General features: G+C 38.5%; 4 gene segments (V, D, J or C); all 4 read right to left on the bottom strand.

Annotated features, from left to right (window-relative positions):
• Positions 1-4,981: 4,981 nt before the first annotated feature.
• Positions 4,982-5,571, bottom strand: LOC113094491 (Ig heavy chain V region 5A-like). The segment is given in 2 exon segments: positions 4,982-5,305; positions 5,417-5,571. Coding segments are annotated over 2 exon segments (351 nt in total).
• Positions 5,572-8,516: 2,945 nt separating this feature from the next.
• Positions 8,517-8,959, bottom strand: LOC113094500 (Ig heavy chain V region 5A-like). The segment is given in 2 exon segments: positions 8,517-8,824; positions 8,917-8,959. Coding segments are annotated over 2 exon segments (351 nt in total).
• Positions 8,960-16,899: 7,940 nt separating this feature from the next.
• Positions 16,900-17,493, bottom strand: LOC113094498 (Ig heavy chain V region 5A-like). The segment is given in 2 exon segments: positions 16,900-17,217; positions 17,329-17,493. Coding segments are annotated over 2 exon segments (351 nt in total).
• A 536-nt stretch (positions 17,494-18,029) lies between these two features.
• LOC113094515 (immunoglobulin heavy variable 3-74-like) lies at positions 18,030-18,698 on the bottom strand. The segment is given in 2 exon segments: positions 18,030-18,383; positions 18,464-18,698. Coding segments are annotated over 2 exon segments (363 nt in total).
• Between the last annotated feature and the right edge of the window lie 634 nt (positions 18,699-19,332).

Genomic DNA, 19,332 nt, shown 5'->3' with positions numbered 1-19,332 from the left:
TTAAGAATGGATCTGGTAATAATAACCATATATGTTATGCCATTTAAATTTTCACATCCAGCCATTACAATGAAACATAAGAATCATAATTAGCTTTATTCGCCAGGTGTGTGCAAACACACAATGAATTTGTTGTGTTTTGTTATGGTGACCTCAGCACCAAAACTTGTAGCTCTGGCTGTATGAAAGGCTATGTGATGCAATCTACAATCGTTTTCCTTAGATATGTGGGGGGTTTTTTTAATGTTACTGTTTGATGCTTATTATTAAACATTGCATTCAACTGTACATATTTGTAATTTCATTGGATGTTTGTTAATGAGAACTATACTGACATTTATCTTTACACACTATTACATCTGTGAACATAACATAGAGGCGGAGGCAAGCAAAGGCTCTAAAAGGGGGATATTTATTAAACAGTTACTTAAGAGTTACTTACAATAATAAAGAGGAAAAATCAGTTTAGTTTTCCACTAGTTGCCAGCAAAAGTCCCACAACAGCTTCCACTGTCACGTCAGCATTTATTCCACTCAGCTCATAAGGAACACAGGCGTATGAAATCAGCACCTAATAAATGAAGACAAAATAACAAAAACTCTCGGCCATAGGGCAGCCATATCAGTACAAGCCATTACTTGTGAAAAGAAATAAAATTACATCCACATGTAACACACACATATATTATATTATACTCTTTGAAGACTACAAGCTACAGAATGAATTTACTTTTGTGTTGAACAAACGCTAGACTTCAGATCAACAGCACATCCTGAAAAAAGACCTTATGTGTGCATTACATTGTACAGACATAAATAATGTTTATTAGTTTTCATTTGAAGGAGCAAAATTAATAAACATATTTGAGTGTTTGTGAAGTAAAAACGAAGCATATACAGTAAATGAATCTTGATTGTGAACAGAGTGTCTCATTAAGTTTTGAGAAGTTTAATACAAAGTATTCTGACTGAATGTGTCACTGTGTAGTTTCTTTGATTGTGTGTCACTGTGTAGTGGACAACTCCTTGTCCACAGAAGAGAACTGCAGTTTTACAGTAAAAGTGTGTCTAGACCAGTTTTTGTATCATTGCCAAATACGTTAGTATCACTGTGATTTTCTTGCACAGAAATACACAGCTGAGTCATACATCATGATACATTCAGATACATCATGCTTTTCGAATCATCTCTGGTGATTTCAAGCCTCTCCTTAAAGGATTCTGCCTTATGTCCACTTCCAGAACTGTAGCCAACACTCATCCACAGCAGTGCTTTTCCTGGTTGCTGTCTGACCCAGCAACCAGTGTGATCCTCTACAGGAAATACTCAGAGTTTCTCCAGGTTTTACCTCTGATACAGAAGAAATGGCCTCCAAATTCTGACCTTTCACTCCTATTGAAAAATAGAATAGAAATAAGAACAGAACATCAGGTAGAGTGAATATTTACTGTTTCACATTATGACACACACTTGCAAAGGCCAGTAAAAACAGAAGGTAAAGCAGGTTGTTGCACATCTTTGATTCAGTGAAGTGAACTCATATGAGATCCAGTGGAGAAGAACTGATCACATATATATGTACGACAAATGAAGGGTGGTGACGTCATACATATAGAAAAAAAAAGACAAAATGGATGTTTCAAAATATACAAACAGGCTTATTTGTTCAATTATATCAATACCGGCAATATGTACAGTTAAAATCAAGTTGTCTTTTGGAGAGTTATTCTATTTACATTCTAGATATACATTTATGAATAATAACAACATGATTTCTCATGGTCTAATTTTATTTATACTATGGGGCCAATTAATGCTTGAATGTGATTGGCTGACGAACGTTCTGAGGTGTGCAATTATTTTTCTGGGAAACGCACAGCGAACGTAGTTCCAGGCAGCTCTCTTGACCGCATTACAGTTCCATATCACTTTGCATAGTTAACAGTAATAACAGTCGCGCAGTTTGCACAAAAAGGTGTTGATGATTTTATCAGTTAGCAATTAAAGGCTACACATGAAGAGTGTTTAGAGAAGCACAGAGCTACGCTTCGCAGCGTGGCCGAATAACCACCTCAGGTGTGCATTATCTTTTTAATAATTCAACGGCCCGGAGTCAATTATTCCCTATACAGAAGCTCTTCAATTTCATGAATGTTTGGCCGCTCTATAAGTGGATGACACTTATTTAAAACAGATTAGAACAACATTTAAGGACCGATAATTTTCATTTTGTGGTCATTAAAAAGTAAAAAGGAGATTTCCTTTTTTGTATTCAAAGTATTCATTATAACATATAGGCCTAAATGACTATGTATTTGTTTGTTCATTAATTTAAGCTTAATAATGTAGACTTATCTTTATATTAGTAGACTATTATATAATTTCAAAAGACTACATCTATCAATGTATGCAGTTGATGTTGTGGTACAAATTAAAGAGTTAATCAGATATTAATTAAATGATTCACGCATTCATAAAATTTTATAGAATTATAACTACTGAACTACGAAACTACTAACTATGAAAATACCAACATTTATAACTTGGTAGACAGAAAATGTTTTCTGTAGAGATGTTGTGTTCAGTGAGAACAGCTGCTGCTCAACAGGCACTGAACAGACCCTTTAATACAGATTACTGTTATTATTGTAGTAAAAGAGATTCATTTGGATTTTTTTTCATATGAGCTTCATATGAATAAATCAGTGAATAAACAATACAATGATGACAGTATCCGTAATATTCAATTCAAGTTTATTTGTATAGTGCTTTTTACGATACAAATCATTAAAAAGCAACTTTCCAGAAAATTAAGTTTCTACAATATTTAGTAGTAGCTTGACTGTCAGTTTGTGCACGTATGACAGGATTTAAAAAAAAAAAAGTAATGCAAGACAGCCAGACGATGAACACTATTAACAACAACTATTATATGATGCAGTCACACTTGTAGCAATATTTGTAAGTTCTGTTTGTTGATTCAGGGTTAGCATCATCTGAGGTCCTCTGAGGGTCAGCATCATCTCTTCTCAGGTGTTCTGGATCCAGACTGGAGCTTAAATCCTAGTTACCACGGGATGTAATCAGCATAGCTGCTGATCCAACAAAGTAAAATTAATTTGTTTAACACAAGCTAAAGAATAAGAATGCGCATTTGATCAGATGCAAATACACGCACAATTTAAGATACATTATTCGAATGCTTGGTGAAAGAGATGCGTTTTTAATCTAGATTTAAACAGAGAGAGTGTGTCTGAACCCGAACATTATCAGGAAGGCTATTCCAGAGTTTGGGAGCCAAATGTGAAAAAGCTCTACCTCCTTAGTGGACTTTTCTATCCTAGGAACTACCAAAAGTCCAGCGTTTTGTGACCTTAGGGAGCGTCATGGATTGTAACGTGGTATAAGCCTAGTTAGGTACGCAGGTGCTAAACCATTTAGGGCCTTATAGGTAAGTAATGATCTTTTGTAACTGATACGGAACTTAATAGGTAGCCAGTGCAGAGACTGTAAAATTGGGGTAATATTATCATATTTTCTTGACCTGGTAAGGACTCTAGCCGCTGCATTTTGGACTACCTGTAGCTTGTTTATTGAAGAAGCAGGACAACCACCTAGAAGTGCATTACAATAGTCCAGTCTAGAGATCATGAATTCATGAACTAGCTTTTCTGCATCAGAAACAGATAACATGTTTCGTAGCTTGGCAATGTTTCTAAGATGGAAGAATGCAGTTTTTGTAACATTGGAAATATGATTTTCAAAAGACAAGTTGCTATCTAATATAACACCCAGATTTTTGATTGTAGAGGAAGTAATAGTACATCTGTCTAGTTGCAAACTATAGTCTACTAGATTCTGTGTATTGTTTATTGGTCCAATAATTAATACCTCTGTCTTATCCAAATTTAATAGGAGGAAATGATTGGTCATCCAATATTTTACATTTTTAACGCACTCCGTTAGTTTAGATAATTTATAAGTTTCATCTGGTCTCGTTGAGATATATAGCTGAGTATCATCAGCATAACAGTTGAAACTAATCCTGCATTTTCTAATAATATTACCAAAGGGCAACATGTATATGCAAAATAGAAGGGGACCTAGGACGGATCCTTGTGGCACTGCATATTTTATTTTCCATATTTTCCATATTTTACTTTTATGTTCCATTTAAATAAACAAAATGCTAGCGATCAGACAGGTAGGATCTAAACCATCTTAGAGCCTGCCCTTGAATACCTGTATAGTTTTGTAATCGATCTATGAGTATGTCATGATATATGGTGTCGAACGCAGCACAAGATCAAGTAAGACTAGAAATGAGATGCAGCCTTGATCTGACACAAGAAGCAGGTCATTTGTAATTTTAACAAGTGCAGTTTCTGTGCTATGGTGGGGCCTGAAACCTGACTGAAATTCTTCATACAGATCATTGTTTTGCAGGAAAGAGCTCAGTTGAGCAGACACAACTTTTTTAAAAATTTTTAGACATAAATGGAAGATTTGAAATTGGCCTATAATTTGACAGTTCACTAGAATCTAGTTTTGGTTTCTTAATAAGAGGCTTAAATGTCGTAGAACAGATTCTATTGTTTGCCACAAGTGCATGCCGTACTGTCCAAAATCAAATCCAGATCCTTTACACGAGAGATTCAGAGTTTCTCCAGGCTTTTTGGTGACAGGACTTCATGGGATGGACTCCAAGCTCTGGCCGTTAACACCTAAAACAAAGAAATATAATGGCCTTTCAGCATTATCATATGAATCTATTAATCTATTAATGAAATCTGAAGTCAGAATTAAATATTATTACATGGACAAACAGATTGTCTATACAGTAAAGTACATCATGAGAAAAAATAAGTTGTGTTGTATTGGTGAAGTACTGCAAAAATTGTTTCATTGGTTTCGTTATTTCGGTGCAAATTATTTTCTCTATCTATCTATAATCTAAATACTCTTATTTGTATTGATGTTTTTGTACAGGAGTATGTCACTGTGTGTCTCTGGCACAATAATACACAGCTGTGTCTTCAGCTCGCATATTGTATCCTTGCAGTGTTATTGTGTTACTGGAAGTGTTTCTGGTGATACTGAACTTGCTTTTCAGAGAATCCTTGTAGTATAAGCTTCCACCACTCCAGATGATTCCAATCCACTCCAGAGCTTTTCCTGCAGGTTGACGAATCCAGCCTGTACTATAGTCTGTAACTGAATATGAGACTTTACAGTTGATAGTGAGAGTGGCACCAGGACGGACAGTCAGAGACTCAGGCTGAGTAAGTTCATTTGAATCAATACCTGTATCAAATCAAATAATACCTGTTAGTAAGAGATCATGACATTTAAAAACTGTTAACAAGCTTTTTAGAAACAAAATTATGTTTTACACAGAAAACAGACTAAACTTACAGGATATGACTGCCAGAAGCAGCACTAAAGATGAAGAGATCATGGTTTGTTTCTCAGCACAGTTTGACTGAACTGAAGTGATTCTTCACTCCCTCTAGTGATCAGATGAATGTGTAAACTGACTCATGCCTGCTGTTTAAATATGCAACAGGAGATTTACATAATCATACAGAGCTACTGATCAAATCTACATGCTACAAAAATATTTCTGTTAGGCTTCATATAATTTATTGCTCTCATTAGAGACTTTTTATTATTTTTTTCTTTCAAAATTTTTTTTTCTACATAATTTCCTTTAATTATTTTTGAGGACTTCAAATAACTTATAAATTGTATTCATAAAATACTTTTGATAGTGACAATAGCAGTAGTTCAGTAAACGTTTCTTTTGGAACTGCATTAGAAGGTTTAAAGGCCTCTATTGCAAATTGGGCCCTGGACAAAAAAAATGTCACTGTAAAATATTTAACCACTAACACAAATCTACAAATCAAAAAACACACTTTGTGTTAAAGGTGTCAGAGGAACTGAATTGAAATCCACTCTCTCCACAAACAAAAGCATGTACTCTGATTTGATATTTTGCTTCATGCATTCATATTCATCCCTGCAGACAACTGCAGCATATTTCAAAAATAAATTTGCACTGCACAGACAAAGGCTACATGTTTGAGCGCTAATTTAAGTTCTGCCTTTAATTTCCTGCTATTACCACTATAATATGCTTATCTAGAAACTATACGTGCACCACAGATGTGAGGTTATGTATGAGGTTTAAATACTTTGCCTTATTTGTCATTCTATTGGAAAAGTATAAAAACAAGCACACAATGTTTTACCACATTATATGAGCATGACATAAAATATTTATTCACTCCAAGCCTAATATAAACTAGAATGTTTGTGATATTAACTTTATCTCGTGACAGATGAGAACTGCAGTTTTTACACCACAAGTTTATTTGTACAACACTGTGCTTGTCTTGCACAGAAATACACAGCTGAGTCCTCTTCTGTCAGTCAGACAGTTTGAGATACACCATGTTTTTTTAACTGTCTCTAATTTCTATTCATCCCTTAAATTTTTTGCCATAGTCTTGTCCACTACTCCAAATACGGCCCATCCACACCAGTGCTTTTCCAGGTTGCAGGTTTCAGTCGTACAAAACTACTCTTTACTATGAAAATACCAACATTTATAACTAGCTAGCATTATTGTAGTAAAAGAGATTCATTTGAATTTTTTCATTTAATAATATCTAGACTGTGTGAAAGATTTTTAAACCATAAAAATAGACTTCCCTATCTGAAATAATGAAAAATAATTATATTTTATAACTATTACATAACAATATTGTACATTTTTTATAAAGAAAATACACTAATGTTTGGGTAATTTTTATGAATATTTAATAAGCATTTATGAGTATTTAAACTGCATCTGAACTGAATCAGTAGTTAGTATTAGTGAGGATAGCATGAAGCTGTTTATTTGTGTGCCGAGTGTTAGAGTGGTTTTTGAACAAGACAGTAGCTGCTCTGTGTCACTGTGAGTCTGGCGCAGTAATACACAGATGTGTCCTCAGTCTGCATATTCTGTCCTTGAAGAGTCACTGTGTTGCTGGAAGAATCTCTGGAGACTTGAAATCTACTTTTCAGTTTATCACTGTAATATGTGTTACCATCACCACATATCTCTCCAACCCATTCCAGAGCTTTTCCTGCAGGCTGCCGAATGAAGCCAGTGCAGTAGCTGTCAGACACTGTATATCCAGAGAGTTTACAGGACAGTGTCAAAACCTGACCAGGACTTAAGACCATAGAACCAGTCTGGATCAGTTCAACACAGTGGACACCTGAGGGGGAAATATGGTCAATATTATGTATAACCTTGAGTGTTTTAATATGAAGTATCTCTAAAGAAGCTGTAAAGACTTACGAGAAACAGCTGCCAGCAGCAGCAACAACCAGAGAGATGAAGAGATCATGGTTTGAGACGAGTGAGAACAAGCTGCTCCTCTTCATCTTAAAACTCAAATAAAGAGGAGGAGAGATATATTTGCATACAATACTGCATATGCAACCCAGTAAATAAGTATCTACATTTCTTTTCTTTTAGAAGACAGCATTGACCTCCTTGACATTAACAATATAATACATTTAAATCAACTTGATATTTGTTTTTGTTTTCTTATATATTCACTAATGGTCATTCATGGCATATGTATCAGCAATCATGCCATTTAAATAGCTTATATTCAAGGTAAATATAGGTAAATATTGGCCAGCATATCATCCTCTAGGATAAGATGTCTTTGGTCTGTTATTTGGCTCAGAGTTGTCTTGTGCTGCAGCGCCATCTGCTGTTACTGTTGTTATTAATTTATTATTTTTAATCTCATTTTCTTTCCTGACTTGTTTTTGTACAGCTCAGTGCTCTTCTACATCATTGTGTGTATCCTGCACAGTAATATACAGCTGTATCTTCTGTTATCAGACCAGAGAGTTTCAGGTACACCATGCTGTTTGAATTGTCTCTAGTGATCTCTATTCGTCCCTCTACACTTTTAGCATACACTGTTTTACTGGCGTCATACCAGATAACCCCCATCCAGATGAATGTTTGTCCTGCTGACTGTCTGATCCAGTGCATGCCGTACTGTCCAAAATCAAATCCAGATCCTTTACACGAGAGATTCAGAGTTTCTCCAGGCTTTTTGGTGACAGGACTTGATGGGATGGACTCCAAGCTCTGACCGTTAACACCTAAAACAAAAATATATAATGGCCTAGTAAACTGCATGCACATTTTAATGTTTATTAATTAGATCCAAATTTTATTGTGATGCTTATGAAGTGATATTGTGTTTCTGGTTTCTGTTAAATAACGATATGTCCTATAAATCGTATCTTCCACATATTGTAGATAACTAGCAAATAGCAAGGTTGAAGTAGTGCAAAAAAATTGATGATTGTTGAGTTTTGTTGGCTTCTTTATTTTGGTGAAATTTATTTTTAGTGATTAGACTTTGGAAAATTGTCAGAAAGACTTAATTTGTGATATGACAATGTTTTTGTACAGGGAGTCTGTTGGAGTCTGTCACTGTGTTTCTTTGGCACAATAATACACAGCTGTGTCTTCAGCTCGCATATTCTTTCCTTGCAGTGTTATTGTGTTACTGGAAGTGTCTCTGCTGATACTGAACTTGCTTTTCAGAGAATCCTTGTAGTATAAGTCTCCATTATACCAGATGACTCCAATCCACTCCAGAGCTTTTCCTGCAGGTTGACGAATCCAGCCTGTATAATAGCTTGTAACTGAATATGAGACTTTACAGTTGATAGTGAGAGTGGCATCAGGATGGACAGTCAGAGACTCAGGCTGAGTGAGTTCATATGAATCAATACCTGTATAAAAATCAAATAATACCTGTTAATAAGAGATCATGATCTTCTGATCAACAAAATGATGTGTCACACAGAAAACAGACTAAACTTACAGGATATGACTGCCAGAAGCAGCACTAAAGATGAAGAGATCATGGTTTGTTTCTCAGCACAGTTTGACTGAACTGAAGTGATTCTTCACTCCCTCTAGTGATCAGATGAATGTGTAAACTGACTCATGCCTGCTGTTTAAATATGCAACAGGAGATTTACATAATCATACAGAGCTAATGAACTTCACATGCATCACATTGTCCTGGACATCATTTTAAAAGCTTTTAGTTTTGAATTTAATGAGGTCTTTATTTACAGGGACAGAGTCAATGAGCAGAAATGAAAACAGTTTGCAGACATTGTGACTGTAAGTAATAAAAAAAAAATTAAACACAAGCTAAACATCAAGAAGTGACAAAAATATATAATGTATTGCTTATATTAAAACATATAAGGCATTTAATTCAGAAATGTGGACTAGCCGTAAAAATGTTTAACTTTTTAAATATTTTATTTTACTTTGGTTAAAATGTATTTTATTTCAAGTAGGGCTGTCAACATTAATATGTTAATAACAAGTTTAACGCAAACACATTTTAGAGACACTAATTTTATGTATACGTGATTGATGCAGCTTGCATGTTCTGTTTAGGACTACAGTATTTTATTTTTATTTTTTTCTCAGAAATGGAAGTAACTGAAAATGTCATTGTGTGTTTGTAATTTTAATATTTGAGCTGTAGGTCTATGCAGCAAACCTACAGAGCTTCCAGTAGTTTATTTTACAGAGCTGTAAAAACGGGAATCTCCAACTGAATGCAATCACTGACGATCACCCAATTCATATATCAAACTAGGCTTGTGTTATTAAATTATACACATATAGCCAATCAGATTATTTTATTAAAAGTTTAGTGTTTGTGTTTATCATGATAATTTTTTTTTCGTTGCATTTGAAATTTCTTTCAGAATTTTTTTTTCATTATACCCTTTTTTTTTTACCGTGGTGTTGTGAAATCTTAACATTTATAAGCATGTGTTACAAGAAATACAGTTATGAAATTTTGTACACCAGGACCTGTCTTTGTCCTTTAGCTAGGATAATATGAATGAATATCTCATTGGTCTTCATGCCTACATATTGTCCTGGTTACTGATAGATTAATCAAGCATTTGTCCATTTCTGGGCACAGTAAGGCACCTGAAGGCCACATGAAGCGTCTCTAAAGAAGCTATGAAGACTTAAGAGAAACAGCTGCCAGCAGCTGCAACAACCAGAGAGATGAAGAGATCATGGTTTGAGACGAATTAGATTTTGCATGCAGTTCAGCATATTTCAGTATCTTAAATCTGAATGGTTTTGTCAAGTCTTTAAATTTAATTTGACAATATAACTGTCAGTGAAAATATACAGCTATAATCAAAGCTGGTGACCAAAAGCTCAAATTAGTACCGCTGGCGCCGATACAGGATGGCTGCCTCCGTGACGTGCTCTGCAGTTGTTTTTGTGTTTTTGTGTTGTGAACTTGGCTGAATGACACCATACCGGACAGCGTGCTCCATCTGCCGGACTTTCAGCTATTCAGAGCGGACCGCGAAGCAGAATCAACGGGGAAATCGCGCGGCGGCGGGACATGCTTTTACATCAATGAACAGTGGTGTACAGATGTAACTGTGTTAAAGAAGATGTGCTGCTCAAATCTCGAAACACTCTTCATTAACTGCAAGCCGTTCTATTCGCCGCGGGAGTTTCATTCATTCATTCTGGTGAGTGTTTACATTCCTCCGCAAGCGCACGTGAGCTCAGCTTTACAGAAACTCGCTGATCAGATCACAGAGACAGAACAACAACACCCGGACTCTGTTTTAATCATTCTTGCGGACTTTAATAAAGCCAATCTCTCCCGTGAACTGCCTAAATACAGACAGCACATCACATGTCCCACAAGAGACAGTAATATATTGGATCACTGTTACACAACAATAAAGGATGCATTTCACTCTGTCCCACGAGCAGCTTTGGGACGTTCTGATCACCTTCTGGTTCATCTTATACCGACCTACAGGCAGAAACTAAAATCAGCTAAACCTGTATTAAGGACTGTGAAAAGATGGACTAATGAAGCAGAGCAGGATTTACAATCTTGTTTTGACCTCACTGACTGGAGTATTTTTGAAGCTGCTGCCACCAATCTAGATGAACTCACAGAGACTGTAACATCATATATCAGTTTCTGTGAGGATATATGCATTCCACTTAACTAAATTAAAACAATGACAAACCGTGGTTCACTGCAAAACTCAGACAGCTCCGTCAGGCCAAAGAAGATGCTTACGTGAAGGGGGACAATGTCTTGTATAAACAGGCTAAATACACACTGGAAAAGGAGATCAAAGTGGCAAAGAGGAATTATTCTGAAAAAATAAGGACTCAGTTCACTTCCAACGACTCTGCATCAGTGTGGAAAAGTCTGAAAGAGATTACCAACTACAAGACATAACCCCCCAGCACTGTGGAGAATCAACGACTGGCAGACGATCTGAACGAGTTTTACTGCAAGTTTGAAAGAACACCCATCACCTGCCCTGAATGCCTCCCCACACAACCATTCACACCATTCACAACTCCTGCAACCAGCCCTGAACACCTCCCCATACAACCATTCACACCCTTCACAACTCCTGCAACCAGCCCTGAATGCCTCTCCAAACAACCATTCACACCATTCACAACTCCTGCAACCCATCCTGAACACCTCTCCAATCAAGCACTCTCACCATTCTCACCTCCTGCATCCCCCCTCTCCCCCACACCTGCAATTCAGATCAGCAAGGATGCGGTGCACCAGATCTTCCAGAAGCAGAAAAGGAAAAAAGCACAAGGCCCAGATTGTGTTGCACCAGCCTGTCTGAAATCCTGTGCTGACCAGCTGGCCCCCATCTTCACACAGATCTTCAACAGATCGCTGGGACTGTGCGAAGTACCTTCATGCTTCAAACGCTCCACCATCATCCCCATCCCAAAGAAATACAAAATTACAGGACTAAATGACTACAGGCCTGTGGCTCTAACGTCTGTAGTCATGAAGTCATTTGAAAAACTGGTGCTGGCCCACCTGAAGGACATCACTGGACCTTTGCTAGATCCTCTTCAGATTGCCTACAGAGCAAACAGGTCTGTGGACGATGCAGTAAACATCGGACTGCGTTATGTTCTGCAACACCTAGATGGACCGGGGACTTATGTGAGGATCCTGTTTGTGGACTTTAGCTCTGCCTTTAACAAGATCATCCCAAACCTCCTCCTGCCAAAACTAACTCAGCTCTCCGTGCCCACCTCCGTCTGTCAGTGGATCAACAGCGTCCTGACAGACAGGCAGCAGCTAGTGAGGCTGCGAAAATACACATCCAGCACCCATACAATCAGCACCGGAGCTCCCCAGGGCTGTGTTCTCTCCCCACTGCTCTTCTCCCTGTACACCAACGATTGCACATCTAAGGACCCTTCTGTCAAGCTCCTGAAGTTTGCATATGACACCACACTCATCGGCCTCATTCAGGACGGTGACGAGTCTGCTTACAGACAGGAGGTTAAAGAGCTGGCTGTCTGGTGCACTCTCAACAACCTGGAGCTTAACATGCTCAAAACAGTGGAGATGATCGTGGACTTCAGGAGAAACCCCCCTGTACTTCCCCCACTCACCATCATGAACAGCACCATGACTGCAGTGGAATCATTCAGGTTCCTGGGCACCACTATCTCTCAGGACCTGAAGTGGGACATTCACATTGACTCCATCGTAAAAAAGGCCCAGCAGAGGTTGTACTTCCTTCGCCAGCTGAGGAAGTTTAACCTGCCACAGGAGCTGCTGAAACAGTTCAACTCCACTATCATCGAATCCTTTGAATCATCGACGCTACAGAGCTCTGAACACCAGAACGACCAGACACAGGCACAGTTTCTTCCCTCAGGCAATCCATCTTATGAACAGCTGATAATAACTGTGGAACACACTACACTATTTATATTTATATACACATACACTTATTTATCTAACACACATACTTAGCGTACACTTACATTTTTTGCAAATAATATACATGTACATACATAAATGCTCATTGTAATATACCTGCCATACATTGTCAATTTGTATATTGTCATTCCTTAGTCCTTACCCATCTATTTGTATTTTTTTGTTATTTTGTATTCCTTATTGTGTTTTTTGTTCTGTCGCTGTTATGTTGCACTGGGGAGCTTCTGTCACGAAAACAAATTCCTCGTATGTGTGAACATAACTGGCAATAAAGCTCATTCTGATTCTCAAACAACAAGAATTCTGAGATTATGTGGCATTATACGATGAACTTTATTTTAAATAAGTATTTACTTCAAGTAATTACTGTAACATTTATGATTAGGAACCATGCACACTGTTTAAAGCAGTTTGTTGATTCACTGTAAGAGTGATTTCATGCTTTCAAAAGAGAATTAAATATGATCATTACATGTTTGATACAGTAATGTTCTGTTCTTTGTATTAGATTTGTCTGTTTTTCTTGTTTTCTCGTTCCAGAAGTTGTCTGTGCATTAACTGGTGGGGATTTTGAAGTGACTCTGTTTCCAGGGTAAATTGTTGACAGTTAGTAGTGACAAGTGACTTTTTGAGTGAATCTTTGAGACATTCATCAAACTGATTCATTCAAAAACCCTCCTGAATTATTCAGGATTCAGGAAGTAATTGTTTCACAAAGAAGCGGTGGTTTATTTTGCCTTGACTTCTTTTGGAGTTGTTTTAGTTGACAGAGCGATTAACTGACAACACCGTGTCTAAAAGTCAAATAACTCTATATAAACTTAATATTAATCAAACTGTTTTGGTATGAATATAACCACGGCTGTAAAAACACGCATCTTCAAACCTACAGCCAAATCTCAGCTGTTTAGCAGTTTAGTTAGTAATTATGTGATGCATTTGTCATCTTGAATGTGGTTCAGTAACCTGTTTAGGTCATGAGAACTGAGATTGAGAATGGATCACAGCATTTCACAGTTTGCATGCATAAATCAAACATAGCTCTGCTAACACAGAATCAGTGTTGTATTGGAAACACATGAAATTTAATACTGTAAATTTTTATCAACAACCTAACAAAGGTAGAATGTGATTATAATTGAATATTTCTATGCGATGGAATGCGGTTGATCAGTCAATATTCATCACCATATGTGAATGAGGAAGTAGTTTTTGTATTGCTTTGACACTGAACTCATTCACTGTGACTCTTTAGCGCAGTAATACACAGCAGTGTCTTCAGTCTTGAGGCTGTTCATCTGTAGATACAGTTGACTGCTGGAATCATCTCTGGACACTGTGAACCTTCCCTGAACTGACTGGGAATAGGAGATTGGAGTACTGTACGTGCTGATATATGCAATCCACTCCAGTCCTTTTCCAGGGCTCTGTCTGATCCAGTGTAAATAAAGACCGCTGAAAGTAAATCCAGTTATTGTACATGTAAGTTTGTGAGACTCTCCTGGTTTTTTAACCACTGCTTCAGACTGAGTGAATGTCTGACAGTCAAAACCTGTGGAAAAAGAAACAATATTAAATGTAATGAAGTATTTTTAAAAAAGGTTGCACTATTGTTGATTGTGGTGACTTACGTGGTAAAACGTTCAGAAGTACAAATAAAAGAAACTTTTTAAACATGGTGTATGTTAAGTTTAAACCAGAAAGATAGCCTTAGTTTCCAGAGTTCAGATGTCTGTTCAGATCACAAAGATGAAATGTCACATTTAAAGAAGTAAGCTGATTTGCATATTCAAATCAGAGAACTGATTATATAACATGCTGATACATATTTTGTACCAGCTATTATTAGAGATAAATGTCATTGTTGTGTTGCATTACTTTTCATTTTATGTTGTTTAATGGTTTTTAATATAATTGCTTTTTGTCCATCCATCCATCCATCCATCATCTTCCGCTTATCCGGGGCCGGGTCGCGGGGGCAACAGTCTAAGCAGAGACGCCCAGACTTCCCTCTCCCTAGCCACTTCCTCCAGCTCTTCCGGGGGGACCCCGAGGCGTTCCCAGGCCAGCCGGGAGACATAGTCCCTCCAGCGTGTCCTAGGTCTTCCCCGGGGCCTCCTCCCGGTGAGACGTGCCTGGAACACCTCCCTGGGAAGGCATCCAGGAGGCATCCGAAATAGATGCCCGAGCCACCTCAGCTGGCTCCTCTCGATGTGGAGGAGCAACGGCTCTACTCTGAGCTCCTCCCGAGTGACCGAGCTTCTCACCCTATCTCTAAGGGAGCGCCCAGCCACCCGACGGAGAAAGCTCATTTCGGCCGCCTGTATCCGGGATCTTGTCCTTTCGGTCATGACCCACAGCTCATGACCATAGGTGAGAGTAGGAACGTAGATTGACCGGTAAATCGAGAGCTTTGCCTTACAGCTCAGCTCCTTCTTCACCACGACAGACCGGTACAGCGACCGCATTACTGCAGAAGCTGCACCGATCCGTCTGTCAATCTCACGTTCCATCCTTCCCTCACTCGTGAACAAGACTCCAAGATACCTGAACTCCTCCACTTGAGGCAGGAACTCTCCACCAACCTGAAGTGGGCAATCCACCCTTTTCCGACTGAGAACCATGGCCTCGGACTTGGAGGTGCTGATTCTCATCCCAGCCGATTCACACTCGGCTGCAAACCGTCCCAATGCACACTGAAGGTCCTGGTCTGAGGATGCCAACACGACAACATCATCCGCAAAAAGCAGCGACGAAATCGTATGGTCCCCAAACCGGACACTCTCCGGCCCTTGGCTGCGCCTAGAAATTCTGTCCATAAAAATTATGAACAGAACCGGTGACAAAGGGCAGCCCTGCCGGAGTCCAACATGCACCGGGAACAGGTCTGACTTACTGCCGGCAATGCGAACCAAGCTCTTGCTCCGGTCGTACAGGGACCGAACAGCCCTAAGTAGGGAGCCGCCGACCCCATACTCCCGGAGCACCCTCCACAGGATGTCGCGAGGAACACGGTCGAATGCCTTCTCCAAGTCCACAAAACACATGTGGACTGGTTGGGCAAACTCCCATGAACCCTCCAGCACCCTGGAAAGGGTATAGAGCTGGTCCAGTGTTCCACGACCGGGACGAAAACCACACTGTTCCTCCTGGATCCGAGGTTCCACTATCGGCCGAATTCTCCTCTCCAGTACCCTGGCATAGACTTTTCCAGGGAGGCTGAGAAGTGTGATCCCCCTATAGTTGGAACACACTCTCCGGTCCCCCTTCTTGAAAAGAGGGACCACCACCCCGGTCTGCCAGTCCAGAGGTACTGTCCCCAACCGCCATGCGATGTTGCAGAGGCGTGCCAGCCAAGACAGCCCCACAACATCCAGAGACTTGAGGTACTCGGGGCGGATCTCGTCCACCCCCGGTGCCTTGCCACCGAGGAGCTTTTTAACTACCTCGATGACTTCAGCCCGGGTGATGGACGAGTGCCCCTCCGAGTCCCCAGCCACTGCTTCCTCAACGGAACTTTTTGCTTTTTGTCTTAATATGAAATATCAATATTATCAAATATGAAATTGCAGAAAATTGTCTATGACAGTGTAAATTCACTTGATAGATTACTGCAGTCTATCAGTGTTTAAGCAGGCGGCTCACATCTCTTACAGACCTCCTGACTCACATCACACAGACAGAATAAACACTTCAGTTCATTTACTGACACAGATCTGATGGTCAAACCCTCAATGCTGATCAAACAGTGCTGAAAATACTTCTTTTGAGACAACAGCAAAACTTTGCTCTCTTCCAATGGGATGAAAATTATACAAAATATAATGTATTTTACTGACTTTCTGTTGACTTTCTGATTATAGTGCTTATTTATTTTATCTAATTGTTTTGATTATTTTATTAGGAAATTGTTGTGTTGATGAAGATCAGTGAATATCAGTTAAAGGAAAAAGCATTATAAATACTGTAATGTCAATATGAAGATGTTTTTGTACAGGGAGTCTGTTGGAGTCTGTCACTGTGTTTCTTTGGCACAATAATACACAGCTGTGTCTTCAGCTCGCATATTCTTTCCTTGCAGTGTTATTGTGTTACTGGAAGTGTCTCTGCTGATACTGAACTTGCTTTTCAGAGAATCCTTGTAGTCTGTGCTTCCATCACTCCAGATGATTCCAATCCACTCCAGAGCTTTTCCTGCAGGTTGACGAATCCAGTCTGTATGCTCACTTGTAACTGAATATGAGACTTTACAGTTGATAGTGAGAGTGGCATCAGGACGGACAGTCAGAGACTCAGGCTGAGTGAGTTCATATGAATCAATACCTGTATCAAATCAAATAATACCTGTTAATAAGAGATCATGACATTTAGAAACTGTTAACAAGCTTTTGATCAACAAAATGATGTATCACACAGAAAACAGACTAAACTTACAGGATATGACTGCCAGAAGCAGCACTAAAGATGAAGAGATCATGGTTTGTTTCTCAGCACAGTTTGTCTGAACTGAAGTGATTCTTCACTCCCTCTAGTGATCAGATGAATGTGTAAACTGACTCATGCCTGCTGTTTAAATATGCAACAGGAGATTTACATAATCGCACAGAGCTTTTAATCAAATTTACATGCAACAAAAATATTAATGGTAGGCTTCATATGATTTATTGCTCTCATTAGAGACTCTAAGACATGTTTTGTTTAGTATTTTTAATTTTTTTATATACTTGACATGAATCAATTTGACATAATGTTCTTCCCCAACAATTCTAATTCTTTTTAAAGGCTTGAAATAACTGATAAAACTTGTGACAGCAACAATAGCATTAGTTCAGTAAACGTTTCTTTTGGAACAGCACTAGAAGTTTTAAAGGCCTCTATTGCAAGTTGTGACCTGAAAACAAATGTCACTGTAAAATATTTAACCACTAACACAAATCTACACATAGAAAAACACACATTGTGTTAAAGGTGTCAGAGCCTTTGTGCTGTCATGTTTGAGCTTTTATAGTGAACTTCACTGCATATTTAACAGCATATTTTCATCAGGCTGTGTTTTATAGATTTTTTATTCTCTGCTGCCATCTGTTGACTTCTAGTAACAAGAGATAAACTGTAGTGACCACAGAGAAAACAGTCAGTGTGGTTTTTGTTCAGCTGTACAAGACCTTTGTGTCACTGTGCTTGCTTTGCACAATAATACACGGCTGAGTCTTCTGCTGTCAGGCCTGATAGTTTCAGATACACCATACTCTTTGAATTATCTCTGGTGATTTCAGTTCGACCTTTGAAGGATTCAGAGTAGTCATTGCCACTGCCGTCAGTATTAACACGTCCCATCCACACAAGTGGTTTTCCAGCTTGTTGTCTGATCCAGTGCATGCTACAGCAGCTAAAGCTGAACCCAGATCCTCTACAGGACAGAGTCAGAGTTTCTCCAGGCTTCCTCACATTTGTGCTTTCAATGGACTCCATACTTTGACATTTTATGCCTAAAAAGAAGATTGAAAATATTGATTTAAGTTGGAATCTGTATTCCCGTAGATCTGATAATAGACATGTGAAAACTCACGTTGTAGGCTGAATGAGAGCAGCAGTAAGCAGAGTGTATTCTTCATCTTGACAGTGGTGATGTAACACTTCAGATCCAGTCAGCAGCACATAAATACTAAACAGATGTCCAGAGTTGTTTTAATTTGCATTTGGAGGGTCACAGAGTGCAATCACGACTGAAGAGTCAAACTATTAAAGAACGATATGACAAACCATCACCAGTGTAGGAGCATTTTAAATTGGTCATTTAAAAAAATATATATAATAAAGGTTGAAAAGGGGGTTTTCACAGTAATTCCATAGAAGTACCATTTTTGTGTAACAGATATGCAGGTCAGCGATTCATGGGTTAAATTCTGTTTTATAAATTCAGACTGTTGGTACTAAATGCCAGCCTGGCTGGACTTAAACTATTTACGATGCCGATGCGAGCTTCAAAGAAGAAACGAAAACCCCCAACCCAAATTCTTCCAACACTGGAGACAAAGGAACTTTTCGTATAAGTTCCTTACTTTCATTTTATTATTAATATGTATTTTAATTATGTTTATGGATTGCATAAAATGGTTAATCCTTGTTATGTGAAGAGTACAAGTTGCAAGCTTATACTTTAGGAAATGTCTTTCCTCACTTTAACTTCCTCAAAGAGAGCCATGTTCTGCAACCCCCACTTGTGCAGGTCGTAAAGTTTACGACCACACTGGAGAGGAGAGAAGCCAAATCTTCTCCCCAATGCATTCTATGGAATGAATTTGTTACCTGTTAGTTTTTATGCTGTATAAATGTATTACGTATTCCCTTTTGGTACATTTAGATGTTTCCCAACATCTGCAGTGTTATCATGTGTTAAGCAAATCTTTCAGATGTAGAATTACACATATTTAATGT

The sequence above is a fragment of the Carassius auratus genome, unplaced genomic scaffold (genome assembly GCF_003368295.1).
Source record: "Carassius auratus strain Wakin unplaced genomic scaffold, ASM336829v1 scaf_tig00215399, whole genome shotgun sequence".
NCBI classification, from domain to species: domain Eukaryota; kingdom Metazoa; phylum Chordata; class Actinopteri; order Cypriniformes; family Cyprinidae; genus Carassius; species Carassius auratus.
The sequence above is the reverse complement of the archived record's forward strand: the minus strand, read 5'-3'. Positions and strand labels throughout refer to the sequence as shown.